This window comes from Mixophyes fleayi, chromosome 4 (genome assembly GCF_038048845.1).
Source record: "Mixophyes fleayi isolate aMixFle1 chromosome 4, aMixFle1.hap1, whole genome shotgun sequence".
NCBI classification, from domain to species: Eukaryota; Metazoa; Chordata; class Amphibia; order Anura; family Limnodynastidae; genus Mixophyes; species Mixophyes fleayi.
In genome coordinates, this window is record NC_134405.1 from 139,192,944 (window position 1) to 139,218,610 (window position 25,667).

General features: G+C 40.7%; 1 protein-coding gene across 2 annotated transcripts in view; it reads right to left on the reverse strand.

Annotated features, from left to right (window-relative positions):
* MIOX (myo-inositol oxygenase) overlaps positions 1-25,667 on the reverse strand; it is a 54,740-nt gene that overhangs the window by 14,608 nt on the left and 14,465 nt on the right. Inside the window, exons 2-8 of one of the 2 annotated variants that reach the window (XM_075208482.1) lie at positions 25,006-25,062; positions 23,079-23,159; positions 18,568-18,730; positions 17,892-17,959; positions 17,429-17,538; positions 17,062-17,129; positions 15,228-15,277 (exon numbers count right to left, since the gene is read on the reverse strand). In XM_075208482.1, coding sequence (XP_075064583.1) covers positions 15,228-15,277; positions 17,062-17,129; positions 17,429-17,538; positions 17,892-17,959; positions 18,568-18,730; positions 23,079-23,159; positions 25,006-25,062 — 597 coding nt within the window. The remainder of the gene's footprint in view (positions 1-15,227; positions 15,278-17,061; positions 17,130-17,428; positions 17,539-17,891; positions 17,960-18,567; positions 18,731-23,078; positions 23,160-25,005; positions 25,063-25,667) is intronic. The other variant, XM_075208483.1, reaches the window with a different exon arrangement.

Here is a 25,667-nt window from a genome sequence, read left to right on the forward strand (position 1 = left end):
AACTTGTATCTGTAGGTCTCTGCATTTAACTGGAATTTTACCATCAGTGCCTTTTTCACTGTACCATAATCCCCACATTCGTGAGGGCTTAGAGCCTGGTAAGCTTCCAGCGCTCTCCCAGTCAGGCTGGGTCCCAGATATTTGGACCACTCTTCCTCCTCAATCCCATGGACTCCCATCAAGTTTTCAAAAACCTGGAGATGGGTATCAATGTCTGTGTCTGCCTCTTTAAAAATTGGGACTCCACTATATCCCAGCTGAGGTCTCAACCGGGCCTCTCCCCGACCTTCTACTCTCTGAATCTGGGGTACCTCATATGCTACCCCCAACATTGCTTGGAGTACGGCTGCCCTTTCATGCAGGGTTGCCCTTTCCCCCAGTGCTGTCAGCCAATCTTGCAGCACTGCTGGAGTGCCGGACGGTGGTCTGGGTTGTGTCCCACTAGGGGGTCTCTGTGGCTGGTCTTTGGCCTCCTCCTCTTCCACCTCTGACTCTTCCATCTCCTCAGGGTGGGCCTTTTCCCATTCCATTAGTTTGGCCACCAGAACTTCACGCACGTCTGTGTCATCAAAGTCCACCCCTTTGGTTCTGCAGAACCCCTGCAAGTGTTGTTTCCTTGCTTTCATATAGAATCTCTCTGTGGCTTTTAAGCTGATCTGCTCTGCTTCTGTGGCCATTCCTGCTGACTTCCTAGCTAGGGTTTTTTTTTTTTTTTTACTAACACTGGTGCTGACAGACTGTTGCCTTGTGTCCTTACAGAGCCTGACCGTATCTGGATACGAGTCCCTGCGCTCTACCCAAACGTTGGGACTGTGTGACCCCACTGCTTGCCACCAAAATTGTGAGGACACCGGGGTTATTACCAAAGCTCTCTAGATACCCGGTCCTCTAGGTTCACAGGTCACACAGGTAAGGAGACAGGAAAGAAATAATAATCCCTTTTATTAAACAAAGTGCACACACTTAGTAAAATACAACAGTGCTCCCCAAGGAGAAACTTGTTCCCCCCGCCAAATATATCAAGTGTCAGAAAATCACCAGTGCAAGTAAAACTCCCCAACAAAATCCCCAGCAGGTTACCTCCAAGCACAGAGTCCTAGCAGGCCCAAACTCCTGGTAATAAAATCCACAGCTGACAATCCAAGTGGGCCAGGGTTTCTGATCCTTAAGGTGGGTCTGTGTATCTTGCTGATCCCAGCCGCTCGGCCAACTCTCCACCAGCTTGGTGGGACCCTGGGTATCAGTCTCCCTACGGATGTAGGCTCACCAATTCCCCAGAATCTGCGAGTGTCTCCCGATGGAGTGGTAACAGAATCAGTCCTAGAGGTACACTGTCCGATCTCTGTCAAGAAGCTCCTGCCTCAAGCATTCCTTTAAGGCCCTGCGAGAATACGGTTACTCTCTAACAGGTCCTTGCTGTCTCCAGATTCTCCAACAACACTCCCATCCCCCAGACAGCTCCTTTTTGGTCCCTTCTCACCACCCCCCCCCCCACTCACTGTCCTCTTGTGATTGGTGGTGTGAAGAGTTTGGGTGGTAACCGGGGTGGAAATAGTGCATGACATCAGTGGTCACCCCTTGCTGTGATGGTGCCATTCAGACTGTGTTGCAGACTTGCTAGAACAATAGTTAGCAAACAGGGAGAGACCCCCTACTGATTTTAGATAAGGTCCTGACCCTCCTTTTTTTAACCCGTTCCACTACTTTTTGATGTCACAGGGTCCACAGCTGATTCACACTTCCTGTGAGCTGCCTCTCCCCTCCCTCTCTGGACACCACAGTAATAACAGATCTGGCCACCGGGCGGCATTTAATAACAGAGTGGGCCATGGTTGTTCAATTGGCCCACTGAGGACAGACCGGGTTGGCACGATATTCTCAATATAAGGCCCGGGTCTGTCACAACATAGCTGGCAGGAAACAAACTTTTCTTGTAGATACAGGGGCGGCCCGATCTGTGATAACCTCTCCTTTCAATCTACAGGTGACCAGCAAAACTATTACAGCTATGGGGGTGACGGGAAAAGTGTTACATTATCCTCTAACTAAACCCGCCGAAGTTACTATCGGGCCTCTGCATACTAAGCATTCGTTTCTCTTGGCTGCAGCGGCTCCTACTAACTTGCTAGGGAGAGACTTGTTATGTAAAATGGGATGTGTCATATACTGTACTTCAGATGGTGTGTTCCTAGATATACCCGAGAAGGTTGCACATGAGGTACAGGACATATTGGACACCCCTCCAAGGTTAATGTTACACTCTCCTGTTATAGAACAAAGTCCATCTCAAGTAAAGGGGATGTTGCTGGAAATACCAGGTTCCCTATGGACCAGAGATGGACAGGACACTGGACTGATGGCAAACGTAGCCCCTGTCATGGTCAATCTAAAAAGTGGTAGGATAGCCCCAAAAATCCCACAGTATCCATTAAAACCGGAGGTGGAACTAGGGGTATATCCTGTTATTGAGAGGCTGTTACAACAAGGGATTTTAATTCGTACAGCCAGTACAGCAAATAGTCCCATTTTCCCTGTGAAGAAGAGTGGGGGGAGGGGCTATAGATTAGTCCAGGACTTAAGGGGAATTAACAAAGTTGTTGAGAGCCAATTCCCCGTAGTGCCGAATCCAGCTGTCATCCTCATGCAGATTCCACCGTCTGCCAGTCATTTTACTGTCATTGATCTATGTTCTGCTTTCTTTTCAGTCCCTCTTCACCCTGACTGCCAATACCTTTTTGCATTCTCCTACAGGGGAGTGCAATACACATGGACCAGACTACCCCAGGGGTTCATTGACAGCCCCAGTATTTTCTCCCAAGCCTTACATGACTGTTTGCAATCCTTTCAACCCCACAATGGGTCTGTTCTAATTCAATATGTGGACGATTTGTTGTTGTGCTCTGATTCTTTTATGTCATGTTTACATGATACTAAATTGTTGTTGCTTCATCTTTCACAAACAGGGCACAAGGTGGCAAAGGATAAATTACAGCCATGTCAGACTAAGGTCAAATACTTAGGACACTGCCTCACTAAGGGGCTAAGACACCTGACAACCGACAGAATTGAGGCCATACAACACATGACCCTGCCGCAGAGCCAGAAGCAGATTCGTACTTTCTTGGGGATGTGTGGATACTGTAGGTCCTGGATCCCAGGTTTTTCTATTCTGGCATTACCATTGCAGGAGCTAGTCTCTTCCTCAAAACCAGAACGTGTCATACACACAGAAGAGTCGGAGCAAGCGTTCTTTAATCTTAAAGATAGTCTGACAAGAGCACCTGCATTGGGAATACCTGATTATGAAAAGCCTTTTGAGCTATTTTGTACAGAAGCTGATGGCTGTGCAGCAGGTGTCCTCACACAGAAACATGGTGACGCTAGCAGACCGGTAGCATACTACAGTGCACAATTAGACAATGTGGCAAGGTCACTCCCAACATGTCTCAGAAGTGTAGCAGCAACGGCCCTTCTAGTAAGTAAGAGCGAGGATGTAGTATTAGGACATAATTCAACCATCTATACACCCCATGCTGTATCAGCTCTGTTAAATTCAGCCCAAACCAGACATGTTTCTTCAGCTAGATTCACAAAGTGGGAACTAGCCCTGATGGCACCCTCAAACATCACCATCAAACGATGTAGCACCCTAAATCCAGCTACATACCTTCCGTATGTGTCTCAAGAGACACAAAGGGTGGGAGGTGAGGAGACCCTGGTTGATGATGAGTTAGGCAAGAATACTGACACGCATGACTGTATGGAACACCTGAATCAGACCTTTACTGCAAGGCCCGACATATGTGACACCCCCTTAGAAAATGTAGATTTTACGTTTTATACAGACGGAAGTTGCCATAGACAGACAGAGACAGGAGAGCTATGTACTGGTTACGCTGTTGTAGACGATCAGGATGTGGTAGAAGCTGAACCCCTTGGTCCACCTCACTCAGCCCAGGTGGCGGAACTAGTAGCACTAAGGAGAGCGTGTGAATTGGCAGAGGGTAAATCAGCCAACATATATACTGACTCTAGGTACGCCTTCGGGGTAGTGCATGATTTTGGGGCCCTTTGGCGTCTTAGAAACTTTACGACAGCAGCAGGTACACCAGTGGCACACTCACAACACATAAAAGGACTTCTGACAGCGATACAGTTACCCAGAACAGTAGCCGTCATAAAGTGCAAAGCCCATACCTTTGAAGAAGACCCAGTGTCATTGGGCAACAACAGGGCAGACGAAGCTGCTAAATGGGCAGCAGGGCAACCTATGACTGTATCGACCGAGACTATGATGGTTTTTCAGACATTAGACACGCAGAAATTAATTGAAATGCAAGATTTGTGTTCCCTGCAGGAGAAGGCGGTCTGGAAGGCGAAGGGATGTGGTCAAGAGTCCTCAGGACTCTGGAGGGATGGACAAGGTAAGCCTGTAGCTCCCCGAACATACTATCCAAGCCTGGCTGAAGCAGCACACGGCCTGACTCACCTGGGTAAAGAAGGTATGTGCAAACTGGTGAGAGCATACTGGTGTGCTCCCGGATTTTCCTCTCAAGCTGGTAAGAAAGCAATGTCATGTCTTACTTGTTTGAGGAAAAATGTTGGGAAAACTATTCCAACTGAGCCATCCCACATCCCTCCTACAGACGGACCTTTTCAGGTAATACAAATTGACTATATCCAACTACCACCGTGCAGGAATCTGAAGTATGTGTTAGTGTGTATTGATGTGTTTTCCGGTTGGGTAGAAGCATATCCGGCAGCCACTAATACTGCTGTGTTCACTGCAAAGAAAATTGTACAAGACTTTGTGTGTAGGTTCGGTATCCCTAGAATCATTGAAAGTGATAGGGGTACCCATTTTACTGGTGATGTCTTCCAAAATATGTGTAAACTCATGGGAATCAGTAGCAGACTTCACACCCCTTACCGACCACAAGCCAGTGGTAAGGTGGAGAGAGTAAACGGTACTATCAAGAACAAACTAGGTAAGATAATGGCTGAAACTGGGTTGGCATGGCCTGAGGCTTTGCCGTTGGTCCTCCACAGCATTCGAACCACTCCTAGACCTCCTCTTAATCTGTCCCCCTTTGAGATACTGTTCGGACGACAACCTCATTTGATCGTGAGTCCACAAGACGACTTAAAGTGTAATAATGAAGTGACTGTACAATATCTTATAAGAATGAGTAGACAGCTGAAACAACAACAAAAAAAACTAAAAATGCTGTCACCTGGTATGCCAGAAACGAACTGTCATGATGTTGAACCTGGAGACTATGTTATGATCCGCAATTTCTTACGTTCAGGTTGTTTAACAGACCGTTGGGAAGGCCCGTACCAAGTGCTGCTGACCAGTACTACATCACTGAAGGTTGCAGAGAGAGACACTTGGGTCCATTCCACCCACTGCAGGAGAGTCCATAATCCGGAGAAAGTGCAAGACAAGACTCAGACCGACGACATAGAGCTGTCACTTGTGAGCCTGTTCCGGGAGACCTAAAGCCTGCAGTTAAGACACCTGAACCAGAGACGTTGCCTCAGAACTATCTTTCCAGCGATGGAGTGGCGGTTTTTGTTTTTCTTTTGTTCCAGGATTTTCCTTGTTTTTACTTTTTCTAGGACATTCTATTTTTGTGAAGGAGAATGGAGGATGGAGGAGAGTTCTGGGAGTGATACGGATGAAATGGAGGCCGAAGAAAAGTTAATAGGATATCCTGAGCAGCCCATTATAAAACTTGGTCCAGGGGTTATGAAAAGGTCTGCTAGCTCAGGAACTCGGAGGCAGTGTGAGGGGCTATTGTCTGATGAGTATTGTATCTGCAAGTTCTGCAACTCCCTAGTTGACGAGAGATGCATCCAACGATGCCAGTCCCCCAGTACTCTGAATATAGGCGGACATCCTTTGGAGGATTATCACTCCCTGGTGGGTAAGGTGCTAAACCAAACTGAGTGTTGGGTGTGCTCTCACGTGCCTCAAGGGCAGCATAACATAGGACTAGTGCCATTCCCGCTAAACATATCCGAAGTACTCGAATTAAGGGGTGGGAGGCCCATAGAAGGGAGGTACAATAACACTAGGTCCCCTAGTCTGACGCTTCGACAATACTCCATAGGCAGATCGTTGCTGTGCCTAAACATATCTCATGCAAAGCGCCTGGAGAATTGGGAGGCTGACCTATCAGATCAGACAATGGCTCGCCACACTCATTTTAGAGAGAGACCCACAAGGTCACTACTAGGCAGGAATGCTGATGGAAGTCACAAGTTAGGGCGTATAACCAAACATAAGAAGGTATCTATTGGAAAAGTCTCTACAGATAAATGTGAAAATATCATTAATGACGACACGTGTCTAGAGCAGATGGAGACACTAGGCATGGGTAATTTTATCAAAACTCTGTGTGATATAATTCATGGGCATACTGTTCCTTATGTTCTCCCTGATGATGTGTATTTTGTTTGTGGGAGGAAAGCTTATTCCTGGGTGACTCCGAGTTCCAAGGGCTTGTGTTTCTTAGCTAAACTGGTTCCTGAAATCATGACTATTACTCATGAAGAAATGGTAGATATTCACAAGACTACATCACCACCATACATACACACACAGTATGAACACCGTGGCAAGAGAAATATGATTCCTGGTGAGGAACCCATAGCTACAAAATTGATTAGTGAAACTGCTGGTTTCCAAGTTATGGTTGCTCTAGATCTCACCAGGACCGCTCGGGGAACATTAAACTTTAAGTATATCCAAGACCTAGCTAAATTAATAGATAATATCACCGAGATGTATGATGACACTTTCAGGTATACTGGAAGGGAGCTACAAGCGTACAAGAAGGAGTTGGTGCAACATAGACTGGTACTAAATTATCTCACCTCTATTACTGGTGGGTACTGTGTGACACTGGCCACCCAGTTCGGTGTCAAATGTTGCACGTACATTACTAATAATACGGAAGACCCTAAAGAGGTTATAGACCGGAAGATGGATGAAATTTTGCAGCTGAAATGGGAATTTCGAAAGAGCCATAATTCTTCGTTATATGAGGTCGGGGAAAAGGTGGCGGGTTGGTTCTCATGGTTGAACCCAGCAAAATGGTTCTCTGGTCTGGGGGAATGGGTACAGGAAATGATTGCGAGTGTAGGTAAGCTCCTTCTCCTTATACTGGGTGTCATCTTAGCAATTGGTTTAGTTGTCAAATGTGTTCCTACTGTGTTGAAGTGTGGAAAACGGTCTCATAAGAGTAACACTGAGAAAGAGACTGAAAGGGTGGTACCAGATACCGAGATCATGGTCTGTGAAGAAGTATTGTATAATCCTGAACTTGAAACGGTGATTGGGTGATAGTTTATTACACTATCAAAGGGTGGAACTGTCGAAGTCAGCAAATTGGATAAAGTCATTTCAATTAAAGTCTAGCAAACTTGGTTGTCTTTGTCTGAAAAGATGCGTACGGTACGCTATGTCGTACAAGGGCACGCTACGGCGTGAAAGGGCGTACGCATCCACTACACGTGGCAGCAACAGTAATTGGTCTTTTACCATACATTTGCACAAACACGCATACTTATAAAATAGTACACATTATTGGTAGTTGCAACACATAGTCAGTTATGTCGAAATATAGTAGTATTTATATGTTATATCAGAGTTACATGCATATTAGTGAAATACACAGAACGGGTTAAAGGAATAACATCATGAGTGGTATCATAATGAACCTTGTTACATATCCTACTGTTTGGTGCGCTCTGCGAAGGAATCGCAGAGTGCATATGCAAGTTATGAATGATAGGGAATTATGAACTACTTAAGAGTAAGGAATTCTGGCGGGAAGAGCAGAGCATACCCCCTGCAGAGATGACCCCCTCCTTTGGATTCCTTAGGATGAACCAGCCAATGATTGACGACCCCTTGGACATTCCTGAGACCCGGACCAATAGATGCAAGCCATACCATCTTCATTGTATTACTGTACTTGATTGTGTATATAAGCAGCAGCTTGTGATCCAGAGGGCAGACTTCTTGTCCCCAGACTTCAGGATTGAATGACTGCACTGGATCCAGAGCGCCTGCGTTAAGTAACGGCTGTATTTACTATTACATCGCTTGAGCATATTTTTTTCCACTTATTGCGAATAAATCTTTGTGCGTTGGAAACACAAATCGAGGTTCGACAATCGTTATTGGTTAGCGACAATACGCACATTACAAACTACAAGCACCAGCATACCCTTGGCAGCCAGGGCATGCTGGCACTTGGAGAACCACAAGTGCCAACATGCCCTGACACCCATGGCTGGCTGAGACCTGTAGTTCCACAAAACAAAATGTTTACAGAACCACTACACCCTCATTTAAACCACATACTTTTATTACAAATAATAAAACCCCAATAAATACAGTAAACGCCCTCATTCATACCACATACTTTTATTAAAAATAAGAAGACCCCAATATACTTACCAATCAGATTTCATATTCTTTTGTTAGCATCTTTTAATCCAAAAATGCTTGTAAACCATGTCCCAATTTGTAATTCCAATAATCCCTGCTTGAAATGTCCAAAATAAATTTGTAATTCCAAATGTCCATGCTTGTAAATATCTTCTGTTCTTCTTGGCCAGGAGGGCTCCCTTGTTGTTTGCAGTCTTCAGTCATTCAGGAAATCCCACGCTGTCATGGGTATTCCCAATGGGTATGCTAGGTATATGAGAGCAACATCCTTTGAGTAATATGTGGTGCAAAACCATTCAACTCACTGATGTTATGAAATAGAAGACATTTCCTTAGTAATTGGAATATGGTTGAAAGAACATAACAAAAATAATTATATGTAACTAATCAAGGTATAAGAGATATGAAGTACGATACATACCTTGAAACATTATAAATATTATAACAGAAAGTGTTCACCAAACCTTCTCTATGTAAATCGTACCTCGGATCCCACCTAAGGGTTTGATCATTTTAATTATGCACACTATTTTCTTTGTGTCAGCTCTATGATTCTACATTTCAATATTTAACCAATTATACCTGAAATATACCATAGAAACTTTCTTTTTAGATTAATAATTAAAAATGAATTTCTAATGACAAGAATTTTAAATTAGTGGACCAGAGTGTCTTCCTATGTTTTTTGAGTAACAATTGGGAACAAACACAGTAATAAATTAGACTGGGCATTACAGACAGACAGAGAGGTAAAAGATCCCGGCTCGCAAACCTCCAATCTATTGGACAAAAGGAGTTTGATGCATGAGGTTGAGTGTAAAAGTGATTAGTGGGCTATATGATTCAGTCACACAGCAATCTTGGTCTGGGGGTTAGCGGGTTGATTGAGTATAGAAAGAGAACACATGTAATTTTTTGTCAACTTTGTAGAGGTCTGGTATTTGGGTAGAACAGAATAGAGGGGTGGTAATCGGGTAGAATAGCCTATGGGGATTAAGAGGGTGGTTTAGTAATTTCATAAGCTTGTCTGAATAGATGAGTTTTCAAGGGACACTTGAACATTTGGAGGCTAGATGAAAGTCTTGTTGTGCGTGGAAGGGCATTACACAGAATGTAACCTGGAATGGGAGCAGGTCTTGTGCAGAGTTGAGGGGTCAAGTTCGAAGATATTTTGAGAAAAGTGAAGAAATGTATGAAGGTGCAGTTTTGTGGATGCCCTGTATGTAAGTAGAAGTAATTTATATTGGATTTGGAAAAATACAGGCAACCAATGTAAGAACTCACAGAGTGGAGCAGCAGAAGAACATTTTGCAAGGAAAATTAGATTGCAAGGATGAAAATCTAATTAGGGGAATATCATAATGAGGGTATTGCAATAGTCAATGTGATAGATAACGATATGAATTTAAGTTTTTGCAGTATCTTGTGCGAGATATGTGCGTATTCTGGAAATGTTTCTTTGATATATGTAACAGGATTTGATACATATTGAATGTGGGGGGAACAAAGTTCTGACAGTTCTGAGTCAAGAATAACATCTAGGCAGTGAGGTAGAGATGTCAGGTAGGTAACATATGTTGGCTGGTGAATATGTTATTAGTTTTACAAATGGTGAGAGACCTGGAGAGGATAGGTAAATTTGGATATCATTAGATTTCCAACAGAAGTGGAATAGTTAAAAAAGAGCTGAGGACCTAGGACTGAACCTGGTGATTCTCCAACAATAAAGAGAGTGGAGAGGAGGTGGATCCTTAGAAACAAACACTGAAATAACAATTTGATAAGTTGGATGAGAACCAGCATATAAAAGTCACCTGAAGACCTAGAAATTGAAGCGTTTGTATGAGTAGAAAATGGTCAACAGTGTCAAATGCAGCAGAGAGATCCAGTAGACTTATAAGTAAGTAATGGCCTTTAGTTTCAGCAGTGGTAAAATCACAGGGTACCTTAGTCAGTGCAGTCTCTGTCGAGTGTTCAGAATGAAAGCTAGACTGAAGAGGATCCAATATGTTGTATGAGGAAAGAAAGTGTGTGAGGCGAGTGTAGACAATTCTCTAACGTAGCTTGGAGAAGCATGGAAGTTTAGATAAAGACACAGTAATTTGAAAGAATGTTTGGGTCAGAATTTAGTTGTTTCAGAATAGGAGTAATCACTGCGTGTTTGAATAATGCCGGAAAGAGAACAGTATACTGAATGACAGAGATTACGGATTTTAGTTAAGGTTGGGATGAGTACACGAGACAGATCAACTGATTTATGACTTCATAGGATAAAAGAGGACAGGTCGTAGAATTGGAAGATAAGAGAGTAGATATTTCATCTTTATTTGTGGGATCAAAAGAGGAGATGGTGGCAGAAGACAAGGAATTGAGCAGGTTTGTTGGTCGAGGATCACATATTGCTCCGAGGAGAGCTTCACAGGCCACCTGTTAGGTCACCAAAGACTACGTCCCTTAAAATGTCGGATTATATCAATCTTATCTTTAAAGTAGGAAGCAAGAGCTTTAAATGAAAAAATTGTTGTTTGTTTGGCAGTGTCGAATAGGAGTGGTAGGTAAAGTAAATGTGAGGAAGTCATTAGAAGAATGAGATTTAGAGTAATTACATCCTACTTTGCAAGAAAGTTTTCAACAACGTGTTAGCTGAAGCCACTTGATCAAGGACTGTTGCTAGGGTTTGGTTAAGATGTGGTACTGCCATAATAGGAGAGTTAAATGCAAAAATTGGGGAGAGAAGTCATTTCAGATACTTGGAAAGTTGTTATGATTTCTGCGGGTATGAGGAGGCTTGGTAGAGTTCAACAGCAGAGAAGCTATTAAGTAATGGAGGAAAGCTTGCAGGTTATAAGTTGATGAGGGTGAAAGGATGCTTAGAAAATCGAAAACTAAGCATGGTCTAGAATATGCAAGATCAAGTTAGTATTCATCCTAAGGAGTATAGTAGTCAGTCCACTGGGAGAAGCCGCTATAAGAAGTTGGAGAGAAAAGTTTTGGGGCAGAAGTTGAATGTGGATTAGCAATAAAAATCACCCATGATGATGGTGGGGATATCAGAGAATAAGAAATGAGGGAGCCAGTCAAAGAAATGCACTAGAAATTGTTGCTGTAGTCCAGGAGTTTGATAGATGATAGCAAAAAGCATAGAGAATGGATTGAAAATTTGGATAACAAGTACTTCAATATATGTGAAGGTAAGTGATGGGTCATTTGATAGAACTGTGAATGTGCAATGTAGGGATATGAGTAGTTCAACTCCAGCTCCTAGTCTGCTTCCAGGCCTGGAGGTGTGGATGAAAAATGAGCTGTAGGTGAGGCAGTGTCTGATTGTGTCATGTTTCGGTTTCTGTTTTTGCTAGAAAATTTAAGATGTTTGAGAGGAAGAGATTGTGGATGAAAGTCAGTTTGTCACAAGCACAGTGTACATTCTATGGGGCACATTTAAAGGACTTTGATGTGATGTGTTTGAGGTTTGCTAAATTTCAGTAGTTTCCTAAATCCGATTAATGCGCATGTGTGTATATGTGGGGGTGAGGCGGGGGGGAGGGGGAGGGCAGGATTTGGTATTATCACCAGCTAAAAGAAGCAGGAGGAGAGAGAGAGATAAAAAAAGATGATTTTCATATATATAAACTTTTATTTTCTAGCGATAGGTTGCGGATGTTAAAGTTAAGAAATCAGTCAGGAAAAATAGTGACTATAATGAATAGTTAAATGTGTAATACTGAAGCATATTATATATAATCTATTATTATATATTCCATTTTCCTTCCAAAGTTTCACACAACTAACTGGACATAACTCTCCTTCCCCACCTTAACTAGAGGCCTTTGCAGCTGCCTATATTTACATATCAATATTAAGCCAATATCCTGTGTGCCCCTCCCCTTAGGTTGGTGGCTCTATTCATTCACTCTCTCTGGACACGGCAGATACAGACACAAACTTTTGTTAAGAACTGGACTTGTTGTTATTTGTACAAAGGTTGAGAGTTTAATACACTGTATTGCGTAATAGGCTTGTTACATGGTTTTGTGTTAATAAGAAGTTAAACTGTATTTGTTTTATAGCTACATATCTTGAGTGGTATAAGACAGGCAATTAGAAAAATGGCTACCATAGGGCCAAATACTTTGTTAACATGTGCTCTCAAAATGGCCAACCTCATACAATGTTTTAAGTGGTGACTTTATACAGGGAAGTTTCATTTAGCAGTGATGTTGCATTGGCAAATTATTGTCTGTAAGATAAGTTTTACCAGAACAGTGATGCATGTGGTTATGCAACTAGTGTATCCAGGAACAAAGAAGAAGATAGCGTGTGCAATTAAGGCATAACCACAGAATCTTTAACAGATGCATATTCAAAAATGCATAACTGTTGAGATAGAGAGTGGTAGAATAGCTCTTATACTGAGGAGAGAGGAGAGGACAGGTGATCAAGGAGTTGGTGGAGGGCTTATCTACCTTTCATGAAAAAGTGCAAAGTTATGATCTGTCATGTAGGTAGTAAGTGATTTTATTAAATGCATGCAACATGCTATATATGGATTTGATAAAGAAATGAAGGTGGGGATATCCTATCTCATTTCTTCCCAGTAGTCCTCCTCAGGTGGGAAGGAGGCAAGATTTTTTTTTCCCATTCAGTTTCATGCTTGCTCTGTAAATCTGTAATATAATAGAGATCTAATCTCTAGAAAGGTTAAAGTGTCTAATTTGTAAATATTCAAATAACCTTGAAGTCAGAGCAGGATATTTTTTGGGGATTGCAGATAGGAAGGATAGGTGGGGTCCTTCTGTGAGGTAAGCAATAATAATACAATTTTTGGGGGTTAAGACTAGGAGGAACAGATGATGGGTAATCCCAAATAGGAGAAGAGTTTATATTTGAGAATACAGGAGTCCAAGCACTTTAGGGAAAACTTAAGTGTTGGGAGACGATTAATATTGATCTGAGTGATTTAAAGAGGCCCCATGTAGAGGAAAGAGATATGAGAGCTAGATGTGCAGCTAAAAAATAAAACTTTATATCTGGGAAGCAGAAAACTGTATTTTTGGTGGACTTCTGAAATACAATCTGCCATACCTTTGGAAAAGATGCTTTGATTTTTACTTACACCAATCACTTTTAGGATGTGTTTCATTGCACGTCCAAGAGGCTTATTGTAATTTTCTATGTTGATGATGATGGCGGCCACATCTTATTGATGGACTATACGCTATTTTAAGATGCATGCAACTCAAATATTGTGGCCATATTTTTATGCGTAGCATAGGCCTGCATTTTTGCATCCATCACTAAAAGAAGCCCTATATGTTATATACAATATTTAAAAAGTTAAACATTTGTAAAAATAATGTGAAATTACAAGGTGGTGGTGAGGAGTGTTATCATAACAAGGATGGGGTTGTTTAAAGGATCTACTGGATACCATCTTCGTTCAACTGCTGGACCCAGTAAGTTCAACTGTCATTGCTGTTGCCACCCCAGTTATTTCTTTGGTAATCTCCACTGTCTGCTTGGTGAAAGCCTTGGTGGTAGTAGCTGCTTCCAAATTTGTGGTACATAAGTCCTGGCTCTGTTTCCAACAGAGAGCATGGTACCAAAGAAAAACACCAGCCTATACAGAGCTACTCCAAGCTGGCAGATACCCACAAGAGTACTGGTGCAGCACACAAACAAAAGACTTCTCCAGAAGCAGAACAGGAAGGAAGTTGACTTAAGGTAAGTGGTGATGGACAAATATGGTTCACAACAGCTGACAGTTTGAAGATCTTTACACTGATTGGTTGACTGTCTCTCCCTGTTCCAAACATAACGCGACACAGCTGCACAGAAATGGCAGTCACCAATCATCATCACCATTTATTTATATAGCGCCACTAATTCTGCAGCGCTGTGCTGCTTTATTACTGGCAGCTGATAATGTTCTGCCTTATAATAGGCAGAACATTATCAGCTGCTATCAGTGGAATGTGATATTTTTAAAATGAAGGCATTAGCAGAAGTGGCGGTATGGCATACCACTGTATACATCCCCACTTCGACTTTGCCACTAAGCTTCCCACACCACTTATATTGTATACAAGTTAACCCGTGCATGATACTCATGCATTCTGGTCAAATCAAGCTACTTAAGGTGTTAAAAAGGTTCTTGTCATGCATTTGGGCCTAGCCCAGGCCTCCTCAGGGGAAGAGTGTTACTTCCCGATGCAAGCGCCCTTTTTTAACGTGGTTTTGTCCACATGTCACCACCTCATCATTTTTCTCCATCAACTCATCCTGCCCAGCAGGTGGCGCTGCAGCTTGTTTTTTTTTTTTTTTTTCACACACGCCACTAGGCATTTATATAGTAGATTCCTTTGGGTAGGGCCATCTTTAGCATCTGTTTCATGCCATTGTATGTAATTTGTTTGTCATGATACCCTCAAATCTCAGCACTGTATCGTATGGAAGTGCTTTATACATAAAGTACAGTAAAAATAATAATGCTAATAAAAATAATAACAATAATACTAATAAACAAAAAATAATAAATGTAAACAATGGAGGCAGCTACCTCACTTCCCCTCATTACTGTTGTCTAAATCAGCAATCACCCCAAAAAACTGTCCACTTCCCACATTTTATAGACAGTGTCAATTTGTCTAACTGTCTAATTCATTTCATGCAAATCCCTGAACACATAAATACTGTAATGCACTGTCCCCCCGAACAGAAGACTGACTAACACTCAAGGTGCTAATCAGGCAGGATACACTCTTACCTCTTCTGGAATGGAACACTGGTTAAATTTCAACACTTTATACAGGTATTCTACAAACAGCAAAAGATAAAGTAAAGGGCATAAAATAACAAGTTATGCAGTTACATTGCACAGAGGACATTACCATATAATGTATTGTCTGAATGATGTTTTGAACAGAGTTCTTAGTTAACTCTCTGAGCAGAAATATATGAATTCATTAAATGAAACTGACTACATCGTTTAGAAGTAGTACAACATTAATTAGGGAGAGTTAGTTTGGTTTGAATAGATATACCCTGTGATATTTTTAATAATTTATTTTTTGTATAGAAATGAACATAGCAATACCATTGGATATTTCTTAAAAAGATCAGATTTAAAGAAAGTAGGGTCGAATACTTCTTTAATACTTTGGAGAGCTAGATTGATCTACTGCCGCAGAATATACGTACACAAATATGGAAAAGCTTCCACAATACAGAGTGGTATGAGTTACGTATGTGTGGTGGTGACCCTCCAATAGTACAAAATCTTAGAGATGCAGTTTGATATAGTCGGGGGGCGCTGGCCTGTGTCCCTAGCTTTGTGTTTAGATGATGTTCTTGTGATCTATAACATGTCTGTAATGCTTATCTAATTATCTAAATTTCTAAATGTCTTGAAATATGTAAACATGCTGTGTGACTCTTTGCTCATTGTACACAATGTTTTTTTTGTTAATGTCTATCTCAAAATAAAAACAAAATTTTTTTTTTAAAAAAAAGATCAGATTTGTAGGGTTCTCTATACATATTCACTGTTACCCTATAATAAACAGTAAAACCCCTAATATTTTATAGTTTTATCTTATATTACATTTTGAAGGTTTCAACCTCTTGATTATAATAGCAGTGCTATGATTGTGGGGGGTTGATCAATACAACATTATTGATAACCTAAAGCAGATGTTTCACTGTAGTTTCACCATATTCCCAATCGTCCTAATTTAGGGGGGGCAGTCTCAGTTTGAGGGCTCTTTCCTGCCATCCCGATCGGGACAGCTTTGTTCCGATTGGTGGGAAGGTTGTGGGAGATACTGTCCACTACTCCTCTGCATGGTAGAGCGGCAGTGAACGGGTGCCGTGCGCACTTCAATGAAGGACTTTGGAGGGGACGGAAGGACAGAATGGGACAGTCTAGTACTTTGAAAACACTAGACACACCCATGGTTAAGGCCACAACCATACCATGTATCGCCACACCCCCATCCTGCTGCCAGATGGACAAATGTTAGAAGATATGGTTTCACTAGTGCATAGTGCATATTTTTATACCCCAGTTATTTTTTTTCTAATTACAAATATAAGGATATACATACAGGTTGTGAGAGGCACTGTATCATTTTCCAGTGAGGATACCTAGCTCCGTGAAGGCATTGTGTCTTTGCCAATAAAACACTCTTTAAGCAGCAATCCCACATATAATTTGTCATTAAATACAAGTTAAGTATCTTTTAAGTATGCCTTTGTTAGTCATTTTTCTTAGTTGTCCTTTTACAAATCATTACCTCCTTTTTTAAAATATCTCTAGAGGTTGCAATCTATGTCTACTTGTTACATAGGCAGTGAAGGCACAGGGATGGGGAATATCTTACAATGCACAGAGCAGACATCATGTGTGATGGGCCTGTGGTTCCAAGGTAGTCAATGACACTGTATAGAATTATAAATCATTACTATCTGCCTGAAGAAAGGAACCAATGAAAATGGTAAATACAAAATGTCTTTTTGCAGCATGCCACAGTGATATATGTTAAAAAACATACTTCATCATGGGATTGCTGATTTAAAGTGGAAAAGTAGGTGTAACGTACCGTCATGGCCCCAGGACATGAGAACATTTTCCAGACCACAGTTAGGCTCATAGATTCCATACTCTGAGCTGTGGAAAGAATATAATTTCAATTATGCTGACTCATAAGTTGCTTCTAAATAGAAGGAAATGTCTAATACTTTAAAATTGGCAGATTTCTCTTTAGGGTCCGTAGCTATTCAGTACAATATTGGTGTGGGTTATTTTGTACCATTTGCCCAAAATAAGAAATCAGTTCTGAATCTAATATTTGGTGGAATAACTGGACTTTGGTGGCTGACAAATATATAGATTAGAGAATTATGGGAGTAAAGGAAAAGCAAAATAATAACACAATGAGTTGTGTATTCACTATAATGCACACTCACCTGTACACTTTGTGCTTTGTGTCAGGATTGTCTTTAAATGTTGTGTCGCCAAACACAATGGATTTCTGGAACTTGCAGCCAACTGGAAAAGTGTCGCCAACAACAGCCCACTGCAAGACAAATGATCATGTCTTCTCCCCAGGACATGTGTAACTCAACTCCACTTTTTATCAATGTAACTATAGAGCCATACATAGTCAATTTGTGTAGTGTTCAGTGTGTATTTGCAGTTGAGATGTTTGTCAAATATACTAAAAATAATGAACAGATAAACCTGGAACATTGAATAATGCTGGACACACACAACTACACACGTGCCACATACAGTACATGCAAAGCCAGTCATTCTGGCCAACAATAGATTAATCATGTAGGAACAGCTTTTCTTTATTGCCCTGGGGGTATTACATGCTATTGTGTTCATTATACAACATATGTTTCATGTTTTGGTTATATAAGGTACCTGAGGCTCATTTTCCAGGGCCAGAATTTTTCCAATATCATGCAGCAAACCAACCAACTGGAACCAGTCTGAAGGAAGAGAATGTGTTAATGTGTATGTATTGTAAGCAGGCAGGAGCTCAGGAGGTATATTGTAAACAGACATAGAGAACTTATACTTTATACTTAGTTATAACATTTCCAATCAATTGGCAGAGAGAAAGAAGCTTTATACTTATCATTTTATTTTCTTAAAAAAAAATATTAGTGTATTTTATTCAGGTAATCACTTCACTGTCTAGAAACCATATGTGAAAGTACAATGAAAACATAAATGTTTGTAAAGTGTAGAAGGCAGAAAGAGCAGTCTGATGGAAAGCAGGCTGCACATATAGAAAAAGTGTGGGTGTTGTGCACAGAATGTATATGCACTATATGTATAAAGAGAAGTATATAGGGCAGCATAATTGTACACATATGGTAAAATAGTAGATGAGCGTGTAAACATGTATCAATGGTGAGAAGGTGAAATATAGTTTTTACTGTAAAACTCAAAGCAATGTTTAAATATAAACGCATCATATATTATCTGCCAGTAGATGGATGCATTGTGTTTTGGTTTTTTAGTTTATATTTTGTGATATTTGCTAAGTGAAGTAATATTCAGTTGGCAGTAGGTGGGTAGCCCTGACACATACCTTTGTCTGGGTGAGCTTTGCGGATGCCCTCTGCTGTTTGATATGCATGGAAGGAGTTTGGGAAGTCCACATCTGGATCTGATTCATCCACCAGACAATCCAGCAAACTAAGGGCTTCCATAACACTCATCTTTTTGTGTGTACAAGAACCCCATCTTTTATGCTGAAAAGACAGTAGACCTACTAGAGATGAGTTCCCTCTACCTTTATGCGCCAATATTTCAACAGAAAGAGTAAAAACCATACAGTACAATGTAGTGTGTCACGAACACGCTCCCAGCTGCCGTGACTTTGGGGGTGTTGCTGTATGAGGTCACACGATTCCAGCCCGCAGTCTCTCTCTACCTATCACATCACCTATTATAGACCTACTGAATCTCTCCAAACAGCGATCACACTTCACACACTTCAGGTTTGCAACCACCTATTGAATACTGGCAATAGGACCCCAATATAGTGTCCCACACTAGCACACAAGGCTTCTAGCTATCCACAGACTAGCAAGACCCACACCAGCAAGCAAAGGGTTAACTCTTCACACCTTCAGACTGTTACACAAATGTTAATGCAAGCACACACAGCTTGTTAATCAACAAATCACACACTGGCATTCAAGGGGTTAACTTGGCCGAGCTATTTTCTTCTTAACAGGCCAATGGATTTGCAAGAGTATCAAATCAAATTGGAGGGTAGGTAGATTTAAGATGTGGGGACAGATTTATAGTTGGGATAAGATATGTCCTAAATCAAACAAAATTTTAGTGTACAAATAAAGTTATCAAGTATTTGTGTGATAGATGAAAAAACAGCCAGTATTTAACTAATGTGCAAAATAATAAACTAATTTGCACCCCTTGTATTGTATCATGGTTTGCCCAGGAGCAGACTTACTCCTATTTTTTCTTTGCTCTCCTTAATGACTCAGGCCCAATATATCTATGTTATTAATGTTATTTTGTTGATCTTTTTGAACTTGTACAGTGCTAATTCTGCCTGTTTGCTCCATCTACAGTGCAATGTTTTGCGTACTTGTATGTTAGGTCCTCCTTCTGTGTCAAGCTCCTCCTTGCATTGCTGTCACTCCGCCATCCATTGTATTTTGCATTAGCCTCGCCGAACACCAATGTGTCTAGGGATAACACATTGCTAACCCTGCCTACTTTTCTGTTGGCCCCATCTACAGTTGATTTGGTAACACCCACATGAGGCCACTTTGAGAACATTTTCCAGGGTCACTTAAAGTTTTCAATCAGCCCCTGATGTTTTGTGCGATCTGTTCCAGGGTTGAATTTAAATAAGTGCTCTGATGCCCTCGGAGAGAGTTGAGTTTGTCCAAGTATGATTACCATTCAACTTACTTTCAAGCTGACTTTGCGACTGACCTACACTGTGACTGTAGGGATAGTGAGCTGTAATTCGGGAGACAAGCTAGCTGAGATCAGAGAGGGAGGCTTTGGGTTTCAGTGAGCATTATACAGAGCTGAGAGAGGATTGAGTGTACTGGTGGGCATGCTGGTACCAATAGTGTGCCAATTGTGACACTATTAGTTTGGCTGCTGAAAGACTGCTGAGACAGGATGCAGTAATGGAGTGACATGAAATCCTGCACTAGTATCATATGTTGACGACCTAGACAGAAAGAGAGATCAGGTAACAGATAGAGAGAGAGAGAGAGAGAGAGAGAGAATGCAGTTGTATAGACAGAGGGACAATTCCCAGCTCTGAGACACACCTGTGAATCACTGATGATTACATTCGCTATCTGCAACCAAGTAATGTGCTGGAGGACTTAATAAAGTAGTGATATTTCAATGTGAGATGTTCTGGCACCAAGTCTTTCAACATCCATATTTGTACTGCACTACTACAACTGTGTGACCTAAAGTATTAAACTGCTTATTAAACTTACATATGCAATAGAGGTTTTATACTTAGATTCCATAAAGGCTGAGAAAATGGAAAGAGAGGACTGAGCTTATTGTTGGAAACCTTGGAACAGAGGTAGGTGCCTGTGAGAAAACAACTACACTGTAAAAGGGACTACACCTGTGTTCAGTATACATATCATATTTCTTGTAGTTTGTATGAGAAATTATAAAAATCACGGTGTGGTCTAACAGGTCATAAGAAAATGTCATGGAATTAATTCGTAAAGGAAGATAAAAACTGTAAAATCACAAAATGAACATATGATGCTTGAAATAAAGGCAGTCCCAATGTCTACTTATTGTAATCAAGAAAGGATAACTAAATACAGGTAAGGTACAAGCTGCACATTTGGAGAACACAGGCAAAGTTCAAATTAATGAGGAATAAAACCAAACTGAGATTTTGACAGTGCTTTTACCGACCTTATTTAGCAAGAGTAAAAAATGGCGCAACAGCGCTAAACAATGCTTGATAGTTTGCAGCATGCCAACTAATTGTAACAGATCCCTGATCTCTTAATTTGATATTTTGTTTGACACTGTGATAACTGGGAGGATTTTTACCATGGTGAATGTGGCAGAGTCCTCTGCTGTCAGGTTCTTCTCCCCAGAGACAGTGTCACTAAAAGTGCATGATCATGTTTTCTGTCTGTGCTATCATCATCATTAACAACATTCATTTATATAGCACCAGCAAATTCCGTAGCGCTATACAATTGGGATGAACAAGGTGAAAGATGGATGTTTTATTGATCAGGTCTTTACTTATTGCACTTTAATAGAGTTTCTACTGATATGTCTGTTGCATGTCATATACTTTAAGTTAATAAATTACTACTTCCATGTCATTCAATTCTTTAAAGTGTGATACAGAAAAGGTCAGTAGGCATTCAGCAAATTAACCATTCCCAATGAATGCCTTTAAATGATGTCTGGTCGTAGAAGAGAAACCGGTCATCAGAGATACCTGGGTTAGTGAGCCAATTAACAAGATTTACAGTGTAGAGACTGTGTGCAGGTTGGATCTTGTTCAGAATGGAATCCAGCAGATCAGACATGTAAGACTTAAATGACAGGTCTGAATGAGTCAGGCTGCACGGTAAGTAGTCAAAAAAGTTATTATACTGTTTTACCTCTTTATACTACCCCATGTGAATGCCACCTGCACTTACCAGATGTATGTTCTGTGCTTGATTCATCATCAAACGCAACCTGCACCAAATGAGCATGGAACTTGAGCTTACGTGTGCTCATATTCAAATATAAGTGGATCTCCATTTGAACCTGGGTATAAATACGCTCTGCCTAAACAGTACTTGCCATATGTAGGTGGACATAACAGACTGCAGGATATAAACATGCATATATACAATATGTATCAGAACGGATTAAAAAAATATATAAAATGTCAACTCATAATACTATAATCATTAACAAAAATAGGTGTTTTAAAAAGCAACTTTTTTTCCCATTTTTTTACATTAAATTCATAAATTGAGATGTTCTTAATGCATGCTTTACATGCAATCCGTTTTTATAGTTTCTCTTCCTTCCTCCCGGAGCTTGAATTGGCCGCATCCGGCATGACCTCAGCAGGCCATTACTGTGCATTGCCTACGTTCATCCGCCCCTTCCCTCCCCCATTCTGCCCTTAAAGCCATAGGCAGTAGTAAGTAGAAAATGTCATTTGCATTCAGACATGGATTGCATGCAATTGCGTTCATTGGGGTAAGATTCATCTCTGACCATGCACAGAGCAATTTCATGCAGGATACATCACACAAAAGTACTTACTTTTGAAGATGAATCAGGCCCTCTATGCACAAATGTGTATTACAATGTTTTAATTCCACTATGCGTCACTCTCTCTATACTACCACCCTCGCTATAATCCAACTTTGGTCTCAGTTCTAAATTGGCAGTTTAAAAACAGAACTTTATTTTGAGTTCTCCAACTTTTGTGTTCCTCTTTTTCTTTGATTGTAGGCTAGATTTATATTTTAATTGACAGTTATGTGTGATTTAGTTTAGAAGAGTTTGCAACATTCTCAGCCACATTTTGAAATGAAACAAAATCAGATCTATTAAATAAAATTAAATAATAGAGTTTTAAAGGGCCACACTCAATTAAAAGGCATAAAAAGCCATAATGGTTGAAGGCCCCTTACAGGCCTTCAGTAGAGCTTTAACAGACTATAATTTGCTTTATGCATATTTGTTTTAAGAATAAAAATAAACAAAACTAAATATTTAGACAGTGACTTGGACTAGGCTAATGGCAGGGTAGGGCTGGCAAATTTTAGCCCAGAGGGCAAGACTCAACTCAGCAGCTTATTTTCATGGGAAAAAATGCAGGTGGCCCAGTGACTCAGCCCAAGGTAGCCCACCATGGGACCGCGCCGGGGGGCAGATGCCCCCACTGCCCCCCAGCCCAGCCTGCCCCTGGCTAATGGTTACCTAGATGAACTAGTTTTGTGATTGTACCAGCCCTTACAAAACAAAAAGGTATATATGTTGCCTGTTGTGCATTTTAAGTTTCTGTATTTACATGTGTAGTTGTGTTTAGCATGAGGTTGATCTCACCTTTTCTTTCACAAACTCCACCGTTTGGTATGTGTGCATAAGAGTATAGGTCATTTTCACTCTGTCCACTAGAGGGCCATCCTAGGACAAGTGGGAAGAGATTATAATCTAAATCTTATGTAACATGCTAAAACTATTTCAAAGCAACAGTGCATCCACAGCCCTATTAACCACTTTATCTCTCATTTACATTGTCTAACCTCAACTCACGCAGGTAATTTTCTTAAAAAGCAACTCCAACAAAAATGTAAAAGTTTCTTAAAATCTAATCATACCTCCCATTGTCACAATGTGATGGAGGCTTGTCCATGTCAAAATAGGGGTGTGTCTATCACCTTTTAAATGCCAGGTTGCACCTTACCCTTGTGTCCTAACCTCCAACCATCCACTCATTGCTGTGCACACCAATGGTAGGTCAGTGCGGTACCCATTCATTGAACATTCATTGAACGGCACAGTAGTGGTGAATGGGAGATAACCACAGCATCATGACCTGCGGGACAAAGCTGTCCAAATCAATTGTTTGATTTTACAGCAAAAGCCTTGATTGTGCCAAATTGCCAATTCTTATTGATGATGGGACAAAGATCTAAAATCAGGACAGTTGAGAGGGGTATGATTTAGTTGCCAATTGTTGCTTATTTCCTGGAAGATTGCAAGGTTTCAATATTTGTTTTTGTCCTTGGAAATTACACTATTTTTCACCATTGACCAACTGCATAATAAAATTCCCCCTATTCACATCTAAACCTATACTCAATAATTTGGAATTTAATATTTACAATGCAAAAAAATACACTATTATCAAAATGAGTAAGCATGACAAGATATGAATTGTAGTGCTCCAAGGTCCACAAGGCAGTTTCGCAGGTCACCTGGTTGGGTTGTCAATGTCCATCCACTGTGACCTTCCCATCCATTGTCGCTAGGGAAACACTGAAGCGCAGGACAAATCTGACAAGCCCTATACAAACTTCTATCTTTCATGTTTCTTTCTGGTTATCTCTTGTGATATTTTAGCTTATGTCTAACAGATTTGTTCATTGTCTTCCATTCCTCCCTGCCTAATTAATTTACGAAGTGCTAAACTGGCAGGCAGCACAAAATCCCGCTTGATGGCACCGAGCACCGCAATTCATGTAGGTGTCACTAGATCTCTGCCAATGGGTTTGCACCGAAGACTGGAAGCATTTACAGAGAAACAGAGGTTTGCAATGGCTGGTAGGAAGAATTAGGCGTAGTGAGAGTGATCCTGGCAAATTATGGAGTAGGTGCACTGTTGTGCTTTGTTTGGCAGAGCAGGGCAAAAAAGAAATTTCATTTAGCGGAGTAAGATGCCTGAAATGAGTTAAAGTAGTGCAGAAGGTGTATTTTTAAAGAGGTGTCCCCTAAAGGTGCACAGCCATTTCCACGCCACAAAGAGATGTGACACCTTTAGCACCTTCCAGCTGCACTGCATTTCTTGGCACACACTGTCCAATGGAAACAATAGTTTTATACACAGACCTGAGATAGGGAATAAAACTTTGATGTCCCCTCATTATCATAATTATTTTATTTAAAAACGAGAATAAACTGAGCAGTATTTTAGGAGAGAAAGGTTTTATTTAATGAAATTGGTGGTTCCCAAGTGGTAGAAAGCTGGACATTGTTTTGATATTTACACTTTTTCATGGTGCACTTCAAGTTTGCAGAGGTGTCAACAAAGAGCGGATACTATATGCTCACCTTGATGTGCGCTAGGAGGACCATATAAGTACACAAGTGCAAATCCATAGTATTTTGCCTTGTACGTTTAGTGCCATTTATATTGAAGTCTTATTTCACTTTTTGTGACTCTAATCATTAATCTATTGCCATATACATCACATTCCCAGACATCTGTCTTATTTTCAATCCTTAGCATATTTCTTTGTCTTATACTCACTTTGTAATTTCTGTACTGGTAACCCGGAGTCTCTGGCCGGTAGGTGAGGGAAGGATCCTGCAAGCAGAGAATACATGCAAGTTATACAGAAAATAATTAATTTGCATTATATTGTATACACATTGGGGCTTTATATTTTATATATATTTAGAGCTAGAGGTATGTCTTTTTTTTTATGTAAGATACGCATTTCCATACTTGACACACGCACCAAATATATGTACACTTATGTCCTTATATACAGTTTTGCTTATATATGACTTGCATCTCCTTATGCCTGAAGAAGTAGAATGGGAACGAACAGGGATGGTCAAGCGTATGGTGAGTACAGTAAGGGCGTATTCACATAATTATGATATCCGTATATATACCTATATGCATTTCTCTTGTGAGTGCTAGAGGGCAGGTGCAACAATGCGTGATAGCGATTATAATTATTGAGCTGTTTCTGATTGGCTGATTGACTTTTGATCCCTCCAGCTGATAGTAGTCAATTCATGAATGTTGCGGCTATCTTATATGAAGTTTGGGCCATTTATTTGCATTACATAACTGACATTTCCATTTAGACTACTGCAGAAAAGAAAATTAAATAAATAATAGACAGGACATCACAAAATCCTAAATATGTCAGCCTCCAAACATGACATTCCTTAAACCCA